This window comes from Poecile atricapillus, chromosome 3 (genome assembly GCF_030490865.1).
Source record: "Poecile atricapillus isolate bPoeAtr1 chromosome 3, bPoeAtr1.hap1, whole genome shotgun sequence".
In the NCBI taxonomy this organism is placed as follows: Eukaryota; Metazoa; Chordata; class Aves; order Passeriformes; family Paridae; genus Poecile; species Poecile atricapillus.
In genome coordinates this window covers 23,672,606-23,695,512 of record NC_081251.1, presented here as the reverse complement: position 1 = coordinate 23,695,512, position 22,907 = coordinate 23,672,606, and the positions used below count along the sequence as shown (strand labels likewise).

The following is a 22,907-nucleotide window of genomic DNA, read 5'->3' as shown; positions in this document are numbered from 1 at the left end:
TTTAAAAGATAGATACTAATCAATAGCTAAACTGTTAAAACAGCTGACAAAATTCCACCCCATTCAAACTACCAAAAAATTCCTGGCCCTCAGGCAAACATACTGCTGTTAGACTTCTCTCTCTATAATAAATTTAAAAGTAGGCACGACATGTAGGAAAGACAAAGGTGAGCAGAATCAGGCTGCTTCATGTCCACAGGTAAAAGTCTCTCATGTGAACCAATGCCAGAATTTTCTGCTTGAAATGCATTTGATAAATGCAGGACACAAATCTGGTAGAATGAAACATGGGTAAAGTGTGACCTTTCAGTCTCATTGGGAAAAAAGAAAGGACAGAAGTATTCCTCTGAAGATCAAAAGGTCCCTGGTGCAGACATTATCCTTTGTTCTGGATTTATACAATGCATTTAGATGCAAAGTTAGTTTTTATGTTCAGTGGAAAATAATGAAGAAATTCTACCTTTGTAATAGTAATATATTGACTAGCAAAGTGAGGCTCATTTTTGACTGCAGCCTCTGGGACCAACTTCAGGCAAATATTAAATAATATTTTTTAAAAAAATTGTGAATTTAGACCATCTTTTAAATACTTCTGATAAATAACTTCAATACACAAGACATAAATCATTGTGAGAAAAATATGACAATGGAACTTCTTGTCTTTGAAAAAACCTCCAAGGTCCACAAGAGAATCTCATCAACACATAATAAATCACAAAACAGTAAGAACAAGTACAAAAGTAGATATAAAAAAATATACTCACAAGCACAGTAAGTCAAAATAATTACAAAGTAGATCAGCTGAAGATGGAATTTAGTTTGACAACTATCTTACTAATACATTTTAAAATTTAATTTTTTGGGTGTTTGTGTGATTGGAGCAAAGGTATGTGAGTTAGGAATCAAAGGAGCCTATTAAAATGCTTATATCAGAGAAACTAAGACTAGCAGGACCAAGTCTGGCACATATTCACGGAGTATTTCCTTCATATTAGCTGTGAATTACTTCAGCCTCAATTTTGGAGGACCGAATTCTGCAGAATTCTGCAGACTGTATCTTAGACACATTTATGAAAGTGCCTGAGAAGATGAGCTATATCAGCTAAAATGTCCATTCTAAAGCTTTCAGGAGATGTAACTGAGAAATACATTCAGAAAAATAACAGGTCTGTAGGCTATGATCCTACACTGTAGAGACATTTTCATGGACTTCAGTGCCATATTCTCTTCCAAGAACATGAACAGAATTGCAGTACAACCTTTTGCTTATGACTAAATGAAGAAACAACAAGGAATTGATTAAAAAGAAGGGAATTTTATTAAATAAATAGGATTCACTTTTGCTGGAACCATTGCATGACACTGTGTTTTGAGGGAGTCAGATTTGTAACCCATTTTATTGCCTGGATATAGTGTGCTACAACTATAATAAACAAAAGCCAACATGAGCATCTCAACAGGTCCCCTTAAGGTGCCTGACAAGAAATTTTCCCTTCCCAACATTAGCTATGAAGAGTCTCCCCAAAGTTCCATCATATTTTGGCTTCTTCAGCTATTCCATCTAGAACTACTGTTAAATAAATGATAATATAATGATAAGAACGCATAAATCAACACATTTTTCCTCTTATAAAACAATGTTTCTTGAAATACATGTTCTTCTGTGCTACACAGAAGTAGTTCTTTACAATTTCACCTTTTAAATAAATGAAATGTATTTTGGACTGACAGCATTTTAACTATTACAGATAAACACTACATATAATTTTTACTGTTATGCAATTTTATTGTTATGCAATAAAATATACATAAACAAATAAAATAGACATAAACACTTTCCTTCCACCATAACAAGTGGGAGGATCAAGTAAGACAAAGCAGGATTTCTGAAGCTTTAGCTGTATAATGCCCATGGGATTCCAATGGCTTAACCAACAGAAAATCATTATATGCAGGATCCAGGAGGTTTTCTAGCACATCCTTGTCTCATGAAACTCTCGTTCTTCCATTTTATTCATATATGGAAGACAGAACTCTAATTTTTCTGTCACTACCATCCATACATGCAGTAGATTTCACTCATAAAATACTGAACATATACAGAGAAACCTTTTTCAGTGAAGGATAAAGGTATTTAGATGGCAGTGACTAAAAAACCATTATATTTCTAGGCAATACGATAATATACATTACTTACCACAGGAAAAGAATATTAAAGCTAAAAGCTGATTATTAGCATCAAGCACTTTTTCAAAGTGTACGTGACCATCTGCCAGTCAGCTTATAATGAATCATACAAACACAGTCACAGTGCAACATCACCAAAGGAGAAAACAAAGGCACATAAACTTAACTATGTTTTTTTCTACTGTGGAAAAAAGATCAAAGTAAAACTTTGACTGTGTTTTTAAATGATAACACAATTTCCCCAAGTACTCATTTTCTAGAAGTGCAAGATTACAGTTCATATGATAATGTAAAAGCATGTGTAATGCACATGTAAAGTGCTACAATTGCAGCAAAGCAGAAATTCACCAAACCTACATCAATAGAACAATATAAACATCTGTTCTTCCTCACAATTAATATTGTCTGCAAAGACAACCGGGCCTGGGTCTATTCTTATTACCTGTGTACTAAGTTTCAGCTCCTTTACTGCAGTCTTTGATTGCTCTTCTGGTACTTAATCACAGAATTTCCCTTTTAGACACATCCCAGTATTTCTTTTCATTTAAGAATCATGTCCTTTCAAGAAACTCAGAAAACAACCCCAAAGCAAACAAACAAAACCTGCAGTTTTGGTTTATGAAATGTAGTCTCTGTTTATGCGCAGAGAAAATTCTGGGCTGGAACAAGCTGTCCTGTCAACACTTAAGACCTTTTAGCAAAAAATTTACATTCACTCATTTTTTATTTCCATGTTAGTCCAAACTTGTCAAATGCAGAGAGGAAACTGGTGGCATACATCACAATTACAAGCAAAATAAAATAATAGGTGAATAGGTTTTGTGAGCAAGGTGTACCAAGGCAGCAAGATTCTATTAGTCAGATAAATGAGTCCATTGTACTACAAGCAAGGACCAGAGTGGTAAAAAGGAATTACAGAATTGATTTTTATCCTGGAAAATTAGCTATGTAGATAAAACAGAGCACTTTTTAGGGGCTAATTGGGGTGATAAAATTATTTTTAAGTCATTGCAGAACATAATCATGTGCTCACAGATTACTGTCGTGCATAGATTGAGCACATCAGCCAGAGAAGTCACAGAATTAGCTGAGTGTCCTTCCCAGGATGGGCTCCCGAGCAACAATCAGATGCATCCATAAAGTCCAACAGGTTTCTAGAACTGTTTTATCTTGGCTATTTTGTCATGTATGCTATGTATATCTGAGTATACTACATTTTTAAAAACATCTTTTGGATAAAAATGGCCTTTTGACTCAGCAGGTCTTTGTAAACTAACATTTAATGGACATATTCCACAAAAAATGATGCTATGTCTTCCTCCTTCCAGTTTGAGCCAATTTCCCTGGTATGGAAGCAGGATGTACTTCAAGTTCTCATGTCTTCACTGGTAATAAAGGACAAAATTAGTGCCAGGCTCAACAATCTATCTTTATTAAATAAAAATAGCAATTTAGATATGCATCCTGAATATGTAAAATTTCCTTTCTTTCTTGTCTGTTAGCAATGTATTGAATACAGAGATTATTCTAAGTTTCACAGGTGCAACACAAAGAAACAGCAGTGGAGGACCAGAATATTAGAAAAGCAGCATATAACTTGCAGAAAGTAATAGCCTGGTAGTACCTTTTTTAACCTAAGATGTAAGGTGAGATGCCAGGTAGATGATTTCTGCTCTCTCTTGTAATATATTTAATACTAAAACCGAAAGCATGATACATGAAGGTAAATATTCTCAGGGTTCTTTCCACTGACACTGGGAGTTGAAGTGCATAAAAAATCCTCGACATGCATTAACCTGAACATTTTTAAAATTCTACCTGCAGCCAAAGTAAGTTCTAGCAAGTGAAACCTGTATGTGACTGTGGATTGTATTGTATACAGGAACCCAATTCAATTTAATTTGAAATTTTCTACAGCATCCAAGGTATTTAGGGGACTTGCTTCTTATTAGGTACAATAAACACATATATGCCAATAAAAAGGAGTTGAACAGTAATAGATTTATAAATAGATACAAGGGAACAACATCTTGAAAGCAATGCCAAATATGTACATGTTATCAGTATTTACTTTCACATTCTGAAAATGTTAAAGGAAGGTCTTACAATGGGACTTAAGAATTTACATTTCTGGGACTGCTAACCGAACTATTCAGAAACCAGGATTCTGGTTTTCAAAATCATGCCTAAAAAAAATAAGTTTTTTATTTACCTACTGCCTTCTATTGCCATTTTATAGAGGAACATTTTCATGCTTCTGTAACCATGAGAAATAGAATTATTTCCCCTAAATTTAAGCTATCATTTCTTTCTTAATCTAATTAGTTCACAATCTAGGACATAACAGACCAAAAGGACAGAGTGACATAATCACTGGCAACACCCAAAAACAAGGCAAGAATTCTCTTTTACCCCAAAACTCTTGAGAAAATTTGTAACAGCTGCAGTTTACATTTCAAATACAACCTAAACTATTCATGCGCACAACATATTAAAAGGCTCTTAGGCTTTTCTAAACTCATAGATCAAAGATATATTCTTACTTAAAGATGCAAAGGGAGACACACTAGGCTTTTTGCAAGTCTCTAAACCTGCACTGAGAACCTCTAAAATGTTTAATGTTAATATGTGAATGACAGATTTTCAAAGTTTTAACCACAAAACATTTTATAGTACAGATTACATGGCTATTCCAGTTCAGAGACATTGTTAAAAGTTGACTCGAACAGCTGAGACCAGAGCAGAATATAAAAATTAAAAACAGAATAAGGATTTAGCAATCACTTATTCCTCTGGTTTTATTCTCCTGCCTGTAACTTTTATTTCTGCTGAGCTTGGCAGATGTCCCACAGAATGGGGGATGTCCAGTATTACACGGTCAAGTCTGATGTCTCATATGAAAAACATATGGATTATGGCTTTCCACATATGGAAACCAGGCTGATTTTCAGATGCCTAGTAAACTGGGAAAATGACACAATGCATACACGGATAAAGCCTCCATGTACAGCAGATGCACTACCAACTACAGTTGGTGTCCATGTGCAGAGCTGTTACACAGTCCCAAACTCCTGAATTTCAACAGTTAGTATTTAGGATTCACAACTCTACCTTTATAGAAGAATATTAACTAGAAAAAAAGAAAAAAAAGAAAGGGACAAGAAATCCTTTCTTCCTTATTTCTATTGAAATTTCTGCTTGTCTTCTGTTTATTAAAATTACTTCATTCCACCAGCTGTGATACAGTGCAATACTTACTAAGCCATCTGCCAGTTCGTTTTTTGAAAACAGGTGCCTCCTTCTGACATGGAAGACCCAGAAAAGAGATGGAATTTGATGAATGAACATTTAATGAATTTATGAACGTTGAGAAATCAATGAAATGGAACCAAGTTTCACTTACTGTAAAGCTTGATTTGGACCAGCCACAAAAGCCAATATTTTAACTAGTGGTAACACCTCTTGAAAATGCTTCCAATTATTTAACTAGTCCACAGAACGTTTGGTAAGAAATCTGTATCTTTTAAAAAAATTCTCACTGTGTAAAGCTAACACAAATGGCAACTGTGTGAGGATTCACAGGTTCTGGTTTATTTTAAAAACTTGTATTTCAAATAAAGACAGGTTTTGGCTACTGTTCATGTCATTAACAGTTTCAAAAGCCTCAGGCCATTGTCTGTAAGCAGGCACAGGGCATCTGCAAATTACAGTAATGCAGAACAGACCCAAATTTTGTTTACTTCAGCAGCTTCTGATCATTTTCCATGACAGATGTTATCACAAAAAAATTCTGACTGATGCTAGAAAAGTCTTCTAAATGAGAAGACCCCAGCTGGCCTGTAAAGCATCACTTTTTTTTCCTAGTCCTTGAGGGTATCAGTTTATTGAAATAGCTATCTTAAAAGCATGTGTTATTTTTCTTTATTGGGTGTACTTCAGTCTAAAACTGTGGGCCAGCAGAGTTAGGTCAGAGGTAAGTGAATGCAGATTTTCTGCCCCCATTGCAGAACCAGCAAGGTAGAAAACATATGAATACAAAGGAGCCCACTTCACATCAAATAAATGTTCAAAAACAGAGGTTTGAAAAGTAGAGAAATTAATCTATCCCATGTTAATGAAGAGCAATCTGATTTTGATGTAAGATTTGTGGCTTTTTAAGTTCATGATGTCCATGAAATGAATTTTTTAAAAAAATATTCACTCTAAATATGTTTAACTAAGTTTTCTTTTTTAAAAGAAAATCTGAAAACAAAAGCAGCAATTAAGCCATTGATAATTGAGAATGATTTGTCTGGTTGCAAACTTCTCGGCCAAGGTTTTCATGGGGGCAATAACAATCTATGAAGCACAGTCTCACCCTGATGCTTTTAGCAATTTGAGTAACTGTAGTCTTCTGCATGTCATTGATGGAATTAATTAGATAATTCTAAATTTCTCAATATTGCAAAGAAATCTGAAACCATAACGATTTTCAATATTAAACCCACTGCTGTATAACATTAGAATAATTGTGTTTAACAGTTTGAAGGCATTAATATCAGCTTGTGCCTGATGGGTTTAATATAATGTCTGTGAGAAAACGCAATAATTATTTCAACTATATTAATTATATCTTTATCATCTGAAGAGGGATATTTTTTTCCTATAAGCACTTTTCACATGGAGGTCCAGCATAAACATTTTTCTTTCTTTCATCGAAGTGATAAGGTTTGATGAGAGAAATGAAGACATGAAAAAGCTTATTAATCACTTCATTCATATTGCTGCCAGCACGGGATTTTCCTTCACATTTTTCAGTGTTTTGCCATCTGTATTACTCATGCAACAGGGATTCCACTGCTTCTCATGAGAGGCTTTTCTGCAGTTTGATAGATCTTAGCTTCAGAAGATATATCTTTATACTCTGTATGAAATTAGAACAAATTTTAGGCCATGACTCCCTACAGTTTCCCTGCCTGCTGTAGTCCTGCCTGGAATACTTCCCAGCTGGCTGAAAACTTGGTCCACTGCTTGTCCCTCCTTCCTCACCATGGGCTGCGCTGGGGTTCCAGAACAGACCCTGCTTCTTAAACATTTCAATTGACATTCACCACAGGTATAGTGCTCTTCAGCGTGCAAAATGTGCCTGAAGTGTAAAAGAACTATGTTTCCAGGGTGAACAATCTATTGTTCTAATTAATCTATTGTTCTAATCAATCTAGACCAAATTACTGGCCTGTTTTTTTTTTTTAATGTATTCACAGTCCAAGTGAATCCATTACCAAAAGAGAAGAGCAGCAACGCAATGCAGTTTGGATACAATAATCTGAAAACCATAATAAAATGAAAAATGCTGATAATATATTAACGGCAGCACTTTAAGATGAGACAATGAAACACATATGAAATCTCAAATAACTATCACTTATTTCCTTAAGTTTCATGACATTCATTTAATCTAAATTCATCTCTTCATCTGAAGAGTCTCCTTCTGATCAGCAAAGAGAAATTTCTCTGACTCCACAAGGAAATTTTGGTTGACCTAATATATGCATTTAATCAAAGAAGGGCACCTTAACACCCTACACAGAGATACAATCAATCTTCCTTAATGCAAAAAGAAAATATTCTAAACTGGATGAGTTAGGAGGCATTGCCATTTCATGACATCATCTAGCAAATATTTAGTATGGGTTTTGCTTCCTAAAAACGATACTCAAGTGGGCGAACAGGCAAAGGATTAGCTGATCACTAATTTGATGAACTAGAAATAAAGTTATGTTCAAGAAAAATGCTGTTCACTGGACATTGCTATTAAGATTGCAATCAATCAATGCTGAAGCAGTAACAAATCAGAATGTATAACTTAAAACCAAGGGTGAACTTTATTAGTTATTTATAATAGAATTTGATCACAGATTTGACTGAAAATATTGACATAAAAATCAAGTAAGAACATAAAAATACAAGCAAGATGTTCTATAATCAAGCTTAACCTCAAGCTAATAAGCTAAGATTGAGCTCTTTGATTTGTAAATAAAAGTCACTTTGGCTGTGGCTATCCTGAATGGGGATGCACATTCAAACACTGGAGACATCACCAATGTCATCTCCAGATTTCCTGTACATATATTTCTACTGAGACAGAATAAAGATTTTTAAAGATCTGAATTTTCTGTGTAGAAAAATTACTCAAGGAATCATGCAGATTTAGATGAAAGCCTAGTAAAAGGACTTTCTAATTGGTTTGTGTTGGGAAGAAAATATACTCTAATGAAAGGATACTTATAAGAGAATTGGTCTTGTCTATATATTCCACTGGAAATGGAGGATTATCTTTCCAGCAAAGGATTTATTTGGAGAGATAAAGAACAGAATGTTACTCAGCCAATGAGGTACTTTCGTTAATATTTACAGAGAAATAAATTGTATGGAGTCAAGGAGTCCAAACTCAAATAAGCCCTAATCTTGGTATCTGGATGCAGCTAGTCTTTGTGCTGTCCCATCAACATGTCCCATCATGGGTTCTGATGCCTCACTAACCAGGGAGGAAAAACCCACTTTAATTCCTTCCTTTGCTTGTACAGCAGTAAGACCAACAACAAAAATAATGCCAAGTTTCTATGGCAGAACCAGCAAGAGGGTGGGCAATGTTTTTGAGAGCTATTACTGATCTATGTTTAGTAGTACTGAAAAAAAGAAAATATTTGTCTTTATGGAGTGCAAAAATAGTTTGCAGTTGCTCTGTCCGCTTCAAATGACACATCCATAATACAGTTCAGCAAATAGGAATATATGAAAATATGCTGCAAATATTTTTCTTGCACTCTTCATAAAAAAGTTAGTGCATGGACTGTATTTTTTTCTTGAGGGAAACAGATGTCAGGAACTAGGTACCTTACTGTTGCCATAAATGTCCTCTCCCTCTCTGAAAGTGTTGTTGATTCCTCTTACACAGTTTTTCACTTCCTTTTCATTCCCTCTTTGACACCAGTTTATCTTTGAATTCAGATCTTAACTTGAACATGCTCTTTGGAAGTGTGACATGCTGTTACTATCAAATAAGTGTGCTATTACCAGATGAGAGAGCCTTCTGCTAACCTGAGTGGCTGCTTACAAGAGGAAGGACTTAAATCATAGGGACTGTGGTGACTTGTAAGGCTATCTTACTGTCAGCTGCTTAGATGTTTTAAAAATACACTCCTTTAAACAAACGGCATATTAATTTTTCTTCAGGATGTCAGTAAGGCAGATTTTTCATTTTCCAAAAGCCTTCTGGATTCTTTCAGAGTCTGCTGCCTTTTCACATCAACATAATACACCATTCACATGATACAACAAAAGTCAAAACCTCATATAAAGATTTTAGGTTTAAATTGTCCAAATGCTCAAAACTGTAATTTAAAAGACATTTTTCAAAGCATAGAAACAGTATATAAGCTTACAGAGTAAGAACATCTGTTAAGTTTTTTAACTTATAATTCAACAGTAAAGGGTAAATACACAAGTGCTATGGGAACAATTTTTTAAAACAGATTTTAAAGGCTTTTACTACACATTAGCACACAAGTTATGTTGTTCAATTTCAACCAATGATAGCCTGTTTAAACAAGTGCTTTATTATGCTTGTCCCAGTATGGGAGATAGACAGGGCACAGCACTTAACACTGTCAGATGTTCAGCAGTGCAATTGTAAGATCCTTAACATTAGCTGTAATTTCCATGATAGTTTTGAACTCGTGCTATTTGAGTTTAAGATGTAATTGCACTTGTTACCAGCTGAAGTTTGCTGTCATCACATAACTCTGAAGAGAATATGCGCAGCCTTTGGGCACTGTAGCCAAACTATATAAAAATGTTAAGGAGGAAGGACATGTAGGAACTATTCTTGATAATCCTGGGACTCACTTCCTACTTCTGTATGTGGATGACTCATCTTTCAAAGATTAAAATAACATTCATTATTAGAAAATGCTCACAGTGAAAGACACTACCATCTGTCCTACAAACAGGAACTTCATTAATGCACAGTGAGTTTTCTGAGGTGTTTGCCTACATTATTTGTATAGACTAGAGTTCAATAGATACTTGTGAATTCTACTTTAGATATCACTTGGAAATCTGAATGGAAAAAGGAAATCACTAAAGAAGTAATGAACCAGCAGAAATTAAGAAACACTTTGTATTTAACAAGGTTTTGGAATATGGATGTGATAATGACAGGAATTTAAAAAAAAACATTTATTAATGTTATTGTTATTACTCAGGATGTGCTATCATAAAATCCCAATCTAAATTAACATGACCAATTATATTTCAGGAACAGTGGCATCAACAACGTAAGAAACACACACATATATACAGCTATAATTATGTATATACAGAATATATAATGTCTTTCAATGTTAATATGTTAAAAAAAGTGGGAGATCAAAATAAGTCTGTAATTTGAAAATATGATCACATTAAATATCTGATTATCTGAGAAAAGCTATCCCAAGTTTAACCCAAGACAGTCCAGGAAAGCCAATCCAGACAGTGGCTACAAAGAAAGCAATGAAGCTGACATATTGGTAGGAGAGATGCTGAATTTAAACCTTCCAAATTCAAAGCAATTAAATATATAATCTACTTGTGTGAAGCTCTGATGATTGTTTAATCATCCTTATGACAGCAAAGTTGAATGTAATTTACTGAGGCAGAACTAATATAGTAAGCTTCATAAGCAAGTCACATTTCAAATATTACGGACAAGCTAGACAGATTATGTTACAAAATTCAGTATATTGATGACAAGGACCAAGATAGGGATTTTAGACACATTAATGGAAGCATAGCATCAAAAAAGGGAGAGAATAAAACATCAAAGAAATAAAAGAAACATAACTTGCAGATTATAGATTTAAATGCATTGAAGGATGGCGGCAGGGTCAATTATTAAAGAGAAAAAGGGAGCATGAAAGAATTTCAGAGGGAATACACAAAGTCTAGTTTTGGCTGCATTGCTTCCACTAGTGCTGTGACATCTAGGAAAAATACTGTGTACTGAAATGATGGATTGGATGTTACAAGGCAAGATGGGAAAAAACCAGACTGAGTCACCAAGACAGAGCAGTAACTGAAATTTTCAGTGGATCAGATTATTGACCTCTTGTCCCTTCAGCAGAGTACAATATGAGAACTATTGAGCAAATGCCCTCCCTTGTAAGGAAGGGTACTCAAAGGAGACGTGATAGAACATCAGAGATGGAACGTAAAGATGATTATGAATTCACAAGATGTTACACCAGATGTTCTGAGTGATCAGAAATAAGCTTCAGCTGAGAAAGTGAGTGGAATCCTGAGAGTTCGTTAAAGAAGTCATGAGAGACTGGTGCAGAAGCTCAGATGGAATAAAAAAGATAATGAGTAAAAGCTGGGGAAAGTAGGAATGATAGATATTAATTTTAAAGGGCTAGAAATCTGAACTATGGGTCTGAATGAAAAGAAATTGTTTGGCTTATAGGAAAATGTAATAACCTATTACTCCTCCCTCTGAAAAAGAGCATAAGATCTAAAACCAGACAATATTTTCAGCAGCCTAAAAATCCAATAGGGTCCTAGATCCTGTTCCCTGTTTTTTAAGTTACAAGTTCATGAGTCTTGTCCTCGTTGACATTTGTTCATGAGAAAAATGCTAAACTAGTTACAGTGAAGGAAAATATTTTGAAGACAGCAAATAGAACTATCATAAACTAGTATTAAAGTACCAGGAACCAAAGGTGGGAACTTAACACTGAGTGTCAAAATGAGCGGAATGTAAATACCAGGAATATATAAAATACTTTATAAATTTATCCCATGTTGCAGATGATTTTTCATCTCAGATTTGATTTTGATGTTACTTTACAACATTTTCATTTATATATATAAATCAAATATCCCTGTAAGAACGCAGCACCAAAACCTGCTTGTTTACATGGTTTTGCCTTTAGTTTGCACATATTTTATGATGTAGTTTTCCCTTCCTAAAATGAGTAAACTGCTGAAATGAGAATTTATCTACTAAATCAACTTCTTGAAAGTTTTAGGTGGCAAAGTTTGCAGATACCAGACTAAAGCCAAGTCAACATTTTCTTATATTACATAAGTTTACATACTTCCTTTTCTATCAGAGATCTCACAAGATCTCTGTATCTGCCTGTCAAACAGAAGCTGTGTAGCTGTAAGTAAAATGATAATTGGAAAGATAATGTTAGTAGAATTCAGGTGTCTCTCTCAACACAGCCTAGTCATATGCTGTATGGAAGAAACCCACAATTGGCTGAGTAAGGGAATTTACTGTTTCCCAGGAAAGGAAGTTGCCTGCACACATCTGGCAAAATGTTCTAAATGTTTAGTTTTGACAAAATACACATTTCATCTCTGCTTATAAGGTGAGTTCTGTAGAGTGGGTATCTTCTTTCTAAAAAGGGAAAGATCTAATTTGTACTTTAAATATACAGATCCACTATTTGGTATTTTATGGCATATACTATATACACTCAGCTCTAAAGCAAGCAGGAACTCACAGGTTGAAACTATATTTTAGTTTACAAGAAAAACGTATCATGAATGTAAATACAACACTCCATATCGACAAAAGAAATGAAAGATGAAGAGAACAACGAACATGAAAGAAATACTGAGAGGATGTGACTAGTCTGAATTATAACTTTTTACTCAGTTTCTGACATTTATAAGACTCCATGCCAAATTATTTAAATTCCTCCCTACTTCAGGATGTCTAACAAAGAAATGGTAGTTCTCATAACTAATGGGACAGATCTTCTCAGTCATTTGGTTTTCAGAATAAGCCCTCTCTTTCAAGCAGACTTGTTAAAATGCCTCTAAGTCTCAGTAAAAAGACTGCATTCAGGCATCTTGCTTCCTCAGATTTCAAGGACAAAAATGGATTTAACTTGCCTTACTTTTCACACCACTTTTCTTAATTTAGCTGTTACTACTTTCTTTCCCCCGAACTCTGACTGGCTCTGACTCTCTGGAGAGGCAGAGAAGACCACTTCCTCTTCCACAGCTGGGAAAGCACATCCCAAAGGGATAGAAAGGGTGAAGGATCACAATCGACTGCTCCAAAAGATGCACCAAATACGGCACTGAGCTGCAGTGAAGGGTTAAAGGGATGTATATTTATTTCGTTGGCAAGGTGAACAATCACTAACTTTCCTGGGCAGTGGGAAAGAGCACCTCATTAAAGCAATATGAGTCCATTGGACCCAGATGGGGAAACAGCAAAACCCTCTCACTGTTATGTGTGTGAGGGGGTATTTTAGTTACTGTCCCTATAGCCCAGGATTATCTATGAAACATTGGGGAAAACATTACCATGGTGCACCTCAGGGTGTTACTCCAAGACCTAGATGAGAAGCACAGTGAGTAGAAGCTAACTGGTGGTACCTGCTGTGCTGGTAAGAGTCTCGCATTAGGAGTTTGTTGTCACTTCTCAGCATAATACCTGGGCTTTCTGTAGCTTTTCCCTGAACTGCAGACAGCTGCCATAGCAACTGGCCATTTACTCATTCATTCACAACAACAAAAAAACCAAGACACAAAAACCAAGCCCAGCTTAAAACGCAATAAAAGGTGAACTCGTTTCTCTTTCCAGTATTCCTACAACTACAGTTCTCCCTAGTGGAGGCCCAGGATACAGCAAGGCTTCCTAGGCAGTCTCCAAATTCAGTTTTGCTCCTGGCCTCATTACAGCACAAAGGCCTCCCAGGGTCATGCTTCTGCCTTTCATAAAGGAAAACAGACTCCAGTTCAAACCTTTAGAGACACTCACGTCTCCTCCAAAACCCAGCAAAACCGAGCTCACAGATTACAATGGTGATGTGACTCACTAGGGTGGCATAAAGATGGCAAGCTTTATAGCCATTCAGAAACTACTGATTTAATCAAGCCTCTCAAGGAGATCCTATTTAATGAATTCTCAGCAGATTCTCCCCTAAATCTTGTCTTTTATATATATTCAGTCCCTTGAGTAGAGCTCTAATAATGAAAAAGAAAACTTCTAAAAGACTACACTGCTCACTCTCATATTTTCATTTAATATAACTAAAGAATTTAAAAAAAAATCCATGAAAAGATAATCAGAAAAATAAAGATTATCCTCCAGTTCTTCCTCATTAAGAGATAGATATTTCCAGGGCTGGATCACTCTAATTTTCTGCACTACTCTATTGAGTACGCACGTGGTGGCGAAAAGAAGGACTATTAAGATATGGCCCTTCATTTTTTTTCAGGCTAGCTGTGCAAAGAAAATAGGGAACAGACCGATTTAAGGACAAGCAATGGGAAATCTCATTCAACTTAGCATATTCATTAAAGTACCCAAATAACAGAAAATACTCAGTTGGAATGTCTGGTTAGATAGAAATGCTTCAGACAGTCTAGTGCATTAATCTAATGCACATTTTGTCTTCATTGGATAATAGTAGGTTGGTCAAGTATCTTGCAAAGACTGTTACCCACATGGAATTAAACATTCTTTCAAAGACTTCAATTAATTGAAAATTTGAAATCGGTCTACAACAAGTTTGAAACTTTGTTATCAATATAAGTAGCTGTCACATTTCTGCTTGGCTATTGCAACACAAAATTGAAGGGATGGAAAATGCATACTTCATATACCAAACCCTCTAAATACATACATTTTGTTGCAAATAATCTTGACCATTCCAAACATATTCCTCTGTTTCCTCTGGCTGGAAGGATGAACAGTGGTATACAGTGGTATACAAATACTCCACAGAAAAAAAATCTGACAAATTGGTTTCATTCATCACAGTCCAAATATAATCAGAATCTTTCTGGAATTCACCAGAATTGAATTCTAGAGATTTTCCTATCCAAAGGTAAATATGTTAAGAAATATCAGCAGCTTCCAACAATCTAAGACATGTATTGAAGCTGCTACAACTATTTTTGACAACCCCTTCCATGACATAAAAAAGTAAAGCCATATTAATACACTATATGAGATAAAGCAAGTTATGTAAGAGTCTGTCTTAAGAGATCCTGAGACATGCTGGGATTTTCCTTGAATATGAGAAACTTTGGTCAGCAATTCATGTTAGTTTCACTAGCACAGCATTCCCTTAGTTTATTTTAATTAAGAAAAATCTGTAGTTTCCGGATCCAGACCTAGCCAAAATCTCAGGCAGTTTGTCTTCAGGAGTCAGTATCATGCTGGTTTCAAGAAGACAATTTCTTCTTGCACAGAGAGGTAAACTTATCCAAAGTTTCAGTGGAATGGACTCTTTCCCAGGATCTGCTAAATTGGCTAGTAATTTTCCGCTTTTTCAAGATGACTGACCATTGCAGAGAGAGACCATGGGAATTGGGAAGTAGCCCTTTTTACTCTTACATATAGATTTCAAATACTTTATTAGAATTTCCCTCCCCTTTTATGGGTATTTCCCACTCCCAAGGGCAAAGAATTGGGCTAGGGAGAGCTAACAGGGTAATTCCTATTCAGCCATGCCACTTCCTGAGCCATGTCTTACTGCCACTGCCTCTGGATGGTTTTTCCCCTTCCAGTTCCAGCTGACTTGTGATTTCTAACTCTTTTATTAACATTAGCACTTCCAAAGTTAGCCATGTCATACAGAAAAAAAAAAAAAACCAAACCTTTAAAATAATAAATAAAACTCTTGTAAACGCTTAACTCTTGAAAAACATGCCTTAATGTTCATCTCAGAGAGTCAGTAAAATACAAATTCTGCGTTCAACTGAAAACCTCTAATTACTGCCCCTCGCGTTCTCTTTGCAAGGACGTACCCAAGCCTGCATTTGTACGCATGGGACAGTGTCTTTCCCTGTCATTCCACAATGTATTAAACACCAACTAAATTACATCTTGCTTCAGCACATTTTAAAGAAAATAAATTAAGATCAAACAAGCCCAGGGACACGTGTGTGTGTGTGTGTGTGTGTGTGTGTGTGTGTGTGTGTGTGTGTGTGTGTGTTTTGAGGGGGTGGTCGGGGGTAAGGAGCTTAAAAAGTATTACCATCGCAAATAATTTACTAGCATAGTTGGAGGCGATCGGAACTGACTGCTCTGTCTAGGAAACTCTTAATTAGAGCCGCGCTGCAGGAATTCGCAGGGGTCCTGCCGCTGCCGGCTCCTCCCTGGGGTTTCCTCTCGCCGCCCCGCTCCCGCCAGTCGCTGTGCGCTGCCCCCGGCCCTGGCGAGCCCGGGAGGGAGGAGCGGCTCCGCTCCACACGTGTGCTGCTCTTCTCAAGTCCTGTTATAAGGGCAGGGCGGCGAGGGGCTCGGGTGTGAGGCGGCGGGGGCTCGGCGCAGGAAGGCAGCGGGCCGGGCCGGGCCAGGCGGGGCGGCCGCAGCTGCTTCCCGCGCCTGACAGCTGCGGGCACGGCGGGAGCGGCCGCACCTCCCCGGCCCGCCCGGGGCAGGCAGGCAAGCCCAGCCCTCCCCTGACGGCACATGGCAGCGGAGCGCTCGGCTGCGCCGCAGGTTAGCTAGGGCCGGGCTCCGGCCAGCGCATCCAGGCTCTCTAGGTCCGCCGAGTTACCGCAGGGATTAAAATGCAGCTGGCCGCCTGCTTCTTTTTGGGCTGCGGCATATTCTTAGCTTCAGGATACAACTCCTTCAGTAAGAGCATGGAGACGATAGGCAAGAAGCAGTACCAGGTTCAGCACGGGTCGTGCAGCTACACCTTCCTTCTGCCTGAGGCGGACAACTGCCGCTCCTCGACTCCGTACGTGTCCAACGCGGTGCAAAGGGATGCACCTCTGGACTATGATGATTCGGTTCAAAGACTGCAGCTACTTGAGAACATCATGGAAAACAACACTCAGTGGCTAATGAAGGTAGGGTAATATACTTTCTCTCCCAGAAATTTAACATCTTGTTATCTCTTTCAGTGTAATTTATTTTTTTCTTGAACAATGCCTAAATTCACAGTGCATTGCCTAAGCTAAATTTCTGAATTACCTTTCAATCAAAAAGTTGTTTTGAAGTCTGGAAACATAATATTAACTAGAAAAGAATAATGAACTGCACAGTTCTGCAGAGATTGTGCTTTAAAGTTTGTCATTACATTTGAGTGGTTTGGACAAGTTACATACACAGATGGACTGTGGGCATGTCTGAAGTTTCTGACATGAGAGAAGCGGCTACTAATTTATAATTAACTGTCAAGGGCTGTTTTAGATCTATATTAAAGAATATAGAATGTACCTTTATCTAAGGCATGCCTGAAAAGTGTTACCGAAAATGTGATTTCAAAGCTTGAAATTAACCTATTAAACCCCACTGATAAAGAACTGTAGTTCCAGCAAAGACTGCAAGTCAGACTTGCAGTGAAATTAGCCTTGTGAAGTGATAGAATTTTAAGAAAATTCTTTAGCAGATATCCTTTGCATCCTGTAATATTTTCAGTGAAATGTACAAGATTCAAGGGAAAAATAGTCTGGAAAAGGTGTTACAGATACCACAGAGCTTCCTTTAATGCAATTCCATTGGAACTAAGGGAAAATGACATGGTCATTGCCAAAGTGGCAACATTTGTACCTGAAAGAGCAGGGAAAAAAAAATCTGCAGCATATATTCTTATTATTACTGGATAATAAACCTGATCACTATTTCACATTTTTATAGAAATTAATTTGATTCAAAATACTATGCAGTTCAACTGATTTTGACTTAAAAAGCCTTTATTTCACTAATACCTGGAAAAGTGGGATAGTATAGTCTAATTGCATAGTAAATTTATGAGCATTTATGTTTTGTACCAAGATGTCTATCTTCTAAGCAATAAGTATTTTAAGGACTTGGCACTGTATTTCCAAATAAGTGTTCTAGTGATGCCATAATGGTTTCTTCATAGCAAAAGAAATATGTGGTGCAAATGGAGAGAATTCAGTTTTTTACAAAGAATAGCCATTTCATGTGTTGTTATAAAATAATTTTGCATTAGGGCTCACACTCTAATCGGTCACAAAATTACGGAACTTCTGTGATACAGCAAATGAAACCTGCTGGCAAAATTTTAAGTGTTAAAATTCACATTCCAAACAAACAGCACGGGGTTTTCATCAACCTGAAAATGAGCCTTGAAGCTTAAATCCAAAATGCATACACTTGAAGGCTCCAGTGTGGAATTCTTAAATCCCTCTTCATAGGTTTACGATGCTTCATTTGGAGACACAAGTAATACCAGTTGAGTAGTTTTTGTTTTTTTAAACAGGCAAACTTGCTTTCCTCCACTTACTTACCTTTCTACTTATTCATTTACAATGCTCACTATTGTATTGCTAAGACCAAAATTAACAGATGTACAATGTAGGATGAAAACCACACAAAGTAGAATAGTCTAATCTACCCAGCTGCTCAGCAATTTCCTAACATTAAATAGTAAATCACACAACACTTCAGTCCTAAATGGCACTTAAGTAGACAAACACAGTATCATAAGTGGCATCAGGTAAATAAAAACCAGTAAGCATCCTTATTTAGTAAAAACTATGCTTTTTCCTGTCAGTCCCTGGGAACTCAGTGCCAAGAAGAATAGGATAAGAATGTCTAATCATTCTTTGGGGGATCAAAATATAGATTCTGATTTACAAGACAGAGAAATGTTTCTTGTATTTGAGCAAAGGCTTCTAAATAAGATGCTTTAGAATAGCCTGGGGTTTTTTGTGTTTTTTTTGTTTTTTTTTCCCTAGCTCTTCCACAGCTAAACATCCTGTAAAATAACTGTTGTTTGCCTTTTTCACTATTTTAACACCTGCTCTCTATGTCATCTGTTTTGTTCACAAAGAGCCTCCAACAAAAAGTAGCTTTTCCTCAGATTTACTTTGCTAGAGACACCTGGCCTGCAAGTGAAGATAAAAAGCAAACAATAACCCTTAAAGCTGCTTACAGAGTTTACTTGCTCTTTTTGTAAGGTCACTAATACACATTCTTGGGTTCATATTTCAACCTCCCAAAATATAGTGCAAGGTCAGTCAAGATGGGGTGAAAAAATTGTATTTGCTTAATTTTTTTAGTGTACTGAAAGTGTAATATAAGATTTGCTATTAAAAATAACCTGACATTTAGCTTCTCAGCAATTACACAAAAACATTCTTTGGGTCTTTCTCTTTAAGTTATTTTTGTTCATTTAAGAGGCAGAACCTGTTTGTTTTGAAGTTGTGTAAAATATACATTGTAAACTTCTAGTGTGAATTAACTGTTAAACATTGTTCTTGAAATATTGCACATGCCCAAACATTTTTACACACCTCCCCCTCTCCTGCCTTTAATCCATCAACTAAAGGAAACGTTCTGTTTCTGAATGAACACTGGGCTGTATGAATGGAACAGCATGGGAAGTGTGAGCTTCATCTGCTTAATGGACAAACACAATGAGAAGAAAATGAGTTAGATATGTCAATTCTTTTCTGATCTGCTCCTGCATAGGAAGCAAAAGACTTTTTTCTACAGTTAATACAAATTGCTTCTTCACGAAAACACTTTTTTTTCAATCTGAACTTCAATAATGCATTCTACCTCTACTGTATGTGCCATACATAAAACTGGAGAATGTCTTTTGAAAAGCAGATTATGTTTAAGCATTCAGATGACAAGCTAGAATAAACCACTATTCCACTTAATCCACAGTTTAGCAGTAAGCCAGTAAGTGATACTTTGAAGCAAAGGCCAAAACCCTAGATCAGCTGTGCTGCAATATACCTGAAATGAACTTTCCTCTTTGACTTTTCCTATCTTGGGATCAATTTGTATACTGAAGTGTAAGATTTTTTTTCTAATGTGTGTGTGAGCAGGGAGAATAAAGCTCTCAATAATAAAATTTTTAATTAACTTGATAGCAGGTTGGTATGCAGCTGAGATACAAGACTGGAAATTTTAAATATAGACATATATGTTGGTTATTACAGTTTGAACTTTTATATAAAAACACCAGGTTTCCAGATATTCCTAAAAGACAGGAAATCCCTTAGGTTCAACAATTTAACTATTTCTATCTGAATAAATGGCAGCTTTACTATTTGAATCACAGCACCTGTACTCAAGGAACTGCAATTTTTTCTGATGTTAAAACATTGAAATAACTGAATGTTGACTTGAATTTACTTCTTAATATATTGACTGGATCCTATGACTCAGGAGATATGACTGTCCACAGCAACAGTGTAAAAAAAACCAAAAAGTCATATTTTCTTAGTCTTTCCTGTTACCAACAGCTGAAAACAATGTATGATCAAATTGATGATAGCATCTGGAATACTGATAATTTATTTGTAGTTTATCAGCATATCAAAAGACTAGCAAGTGAAAGTCTGTATCAGGAGTTGCTATGTAAACCCAAAGCCAGAACTTCATCCTGATCCATCCCAGCAGACTAGGAGGGGAATGCACTGCTGATAGAAATGCAGTATCTTTGGATATGCTTAACTGAGATTCATTTTCCCTTGTCTTGATACCCTAAAAGGTCATAATTATTGCTCTACTGAATGTCATTTGTCAAATACAAAAAGATACTTTGACATTCTGCCATCCAAAGCCGTCTGCACACAATGGATAAGGAAAAATATATTGAACAATGTTGGATTTTGAAGTACCCAAGAGATGATTCTGACTCTGACTCCTACATTCCTTTCTTAAGTAATGCATCTGTTTTTACTTATTGTGAAAACTGCTTGTTTCTGTCTATCAACGATTATTTGCTAAGCAAATGATAACTGGCAGGACTTAAAAGAAAATACTTTCTTACTTTCAGATTAGTATGTTACCAGATAAAGTTTCCACACTACTCTGGATGATATAATTATGCAGTTTATTGTTGTATTTCCTGTAGGTAAATTTCAGTGACAGGATTTGAAATGATGCTATTGCATATGTTTGAAAACTATGTTGTAAAAACCATTTCTGCATCATACCTCAAATAATAAATTGGTGATACAGGTATGAAATTGTACAAAATCAACAAGGAAGATGACATGTTCTTGTACAGATCTACAAGACAAAATTGAAATAGAGAATTCACCTTCTCCACGGTGAAAATCAGTAAAAAATGGGATAAATAGAGGCTTGTTTTACAGAACCAGTCTCATGCTAGCGTTCAATATATATTTTCCTGTGCTTGCTTTGTTATCAACGTGACCATAAACTTGTCATCTTTGATTGATCCAAGCAGCAAAATGGGAGATTTTCTCTGTCAATTAGTGACAGCAAGCTTAATTTCATTTTTTTCTTTCTTTTCTTTTTAATTTTCTTTTCTTTCTTCAAGTGTACATATAGGAAATTAACTTGGAGATTCTTGACTTGCCAGTTTCCAGTTCTTTTTATTTGCATACCCACTTAAAGATTATGCTGTTAAATTTTATATATTAGAATATCTTTGATAGTTTGTCAGAGAGACTGAAGCTGAGGATGATGTTTCTTTTACAAACAATTATTGTTACTGCTTTTTTTTTGTTATCAATTATAAAAAAATTCAACAATATACATCTCACCTCAAATTTACCAAGTAAAACAATATAATTTGCTTGATTCCTAAGCTATCATATATGTATTGCTTAGAAGGGAAGTTACCTAGAGACCACAACAATGGGTTAGACCCATTTCTGACCTTCAAAGTATCACTACTAGCACCTTTACTGCTTAATACTGCAACACTCAGTAGTAGAAAACAGTGTTTGCTTTTGAAAATATACCATATTCTTTGATTTACAGCACTAAGCAGCTTAGTTAACCATTATTTCTTTAATAACTTTTTACATACTTTAATGCAAGAACCTCCTGCTGCATCTCATTTCATGGGCTTCTACACAGGTTTGGCTGAAAGCCAGGGTGGGGGCAAAGTAAGATGGTCTTCCCCTACTGTTACTATTGTTGTAGGGCTAGACAGGCAAGGTGTTGCCAACTGATTTAGAATACATGGTCTTACATCTTACATTAGTGTCTACAACAGAGACACTTGGATCCACTCTTGGATCTGGAACTTTGCAAACCCAGAGTTTCATCAGGTGCTTCAGTCTGTATTAATTAGCCTCCTAAAATAAGTTGGATCAGCCTTTTCATTCTGAAGGAGACAAATAGAGGAATGGAAAACTTAACAGAAATCCCCCTTGAAGAGGCTGATTTTCAGCATTGCTGAAGAACTTATAAAAGCTAGCATGCTACATGGCTCTCATCCTGACAGAATTTAGCACTGAAGTTTGTAGGCCTGAAAATACAGAGACAATAGGTGGAAGGTACAACTGTGGATTAGACTGCAAATATTATATGAACATATAGATAAACATTATGCTTCCCACTTGTTAAAAACCAGCTTGAGTACAATAGTCAAATCAGGATTGATTGCTTTTCCATAAGATTTTGGTGTCTTCCTATTCCCACATCCTGACAGAATCACTGAATCCCAGACTGGTTTGGTTTGGAAGGAATTTTCAGAGATCATATAGTTCCAACCCCTCTGCTGTGGGCAGGGCCATCTTCCAGATCAAGTTGCTCATGGCCCTATCCAGCCACACCTTAAACACTTCCAGGGATGGGGCGTCCACAACTTCTCAAGACAGCCTGTTCCAGTGTGTAACTACTCTTACTGTAAACGCCACCCCCCAAAACACAAACCAAAACTGAAAAAACACAACAAAAACAACCAACAACAACAAAAAAAAAACCCAACCAAAACTAAAAAAACAAAACAAACAAAAACCCAACACCCCCCCCC

General features: G+C 36.3%; 2 protein-coding genes across 3 annotated transcripts in view; one reads left to right on the top strand and one right to left on the bottom strand.

Annotated features, from left to right (window-relative positions):
• The window catches only part of MCPH1 (microcephalin 1), a 126,241-nt gene that overhangs the window by 18,576 nt on the left and 84,758 nt on the right, over positions 1-22,907 (bottom strand). The gene's annotated exons all lie outside the window — the stretch shown is intronic.
• Positions 16,483-22,907, top strand: part of ANGPT2 (angiopoietin 2) — a 42,020-nt gene continuing 35,595 nt past the window's right edge. The window contains exon 1 of one of the 2 annotated variants that reach the window (XM_058835527.1): positions 16,483-17,037. In XM_058835527.1, coding sequence (XP_058691510.1) covers positions 16,753-17,037 — 285 coding nt within the window. In that variant the 5' untranslated portion in view covers positions 16,483-16,752. The remainder of the gene's footprint in view (positions 17,038-22,907) is intronic. The other variant, XM_058835529.1, reaches the window with a different exon arrangement.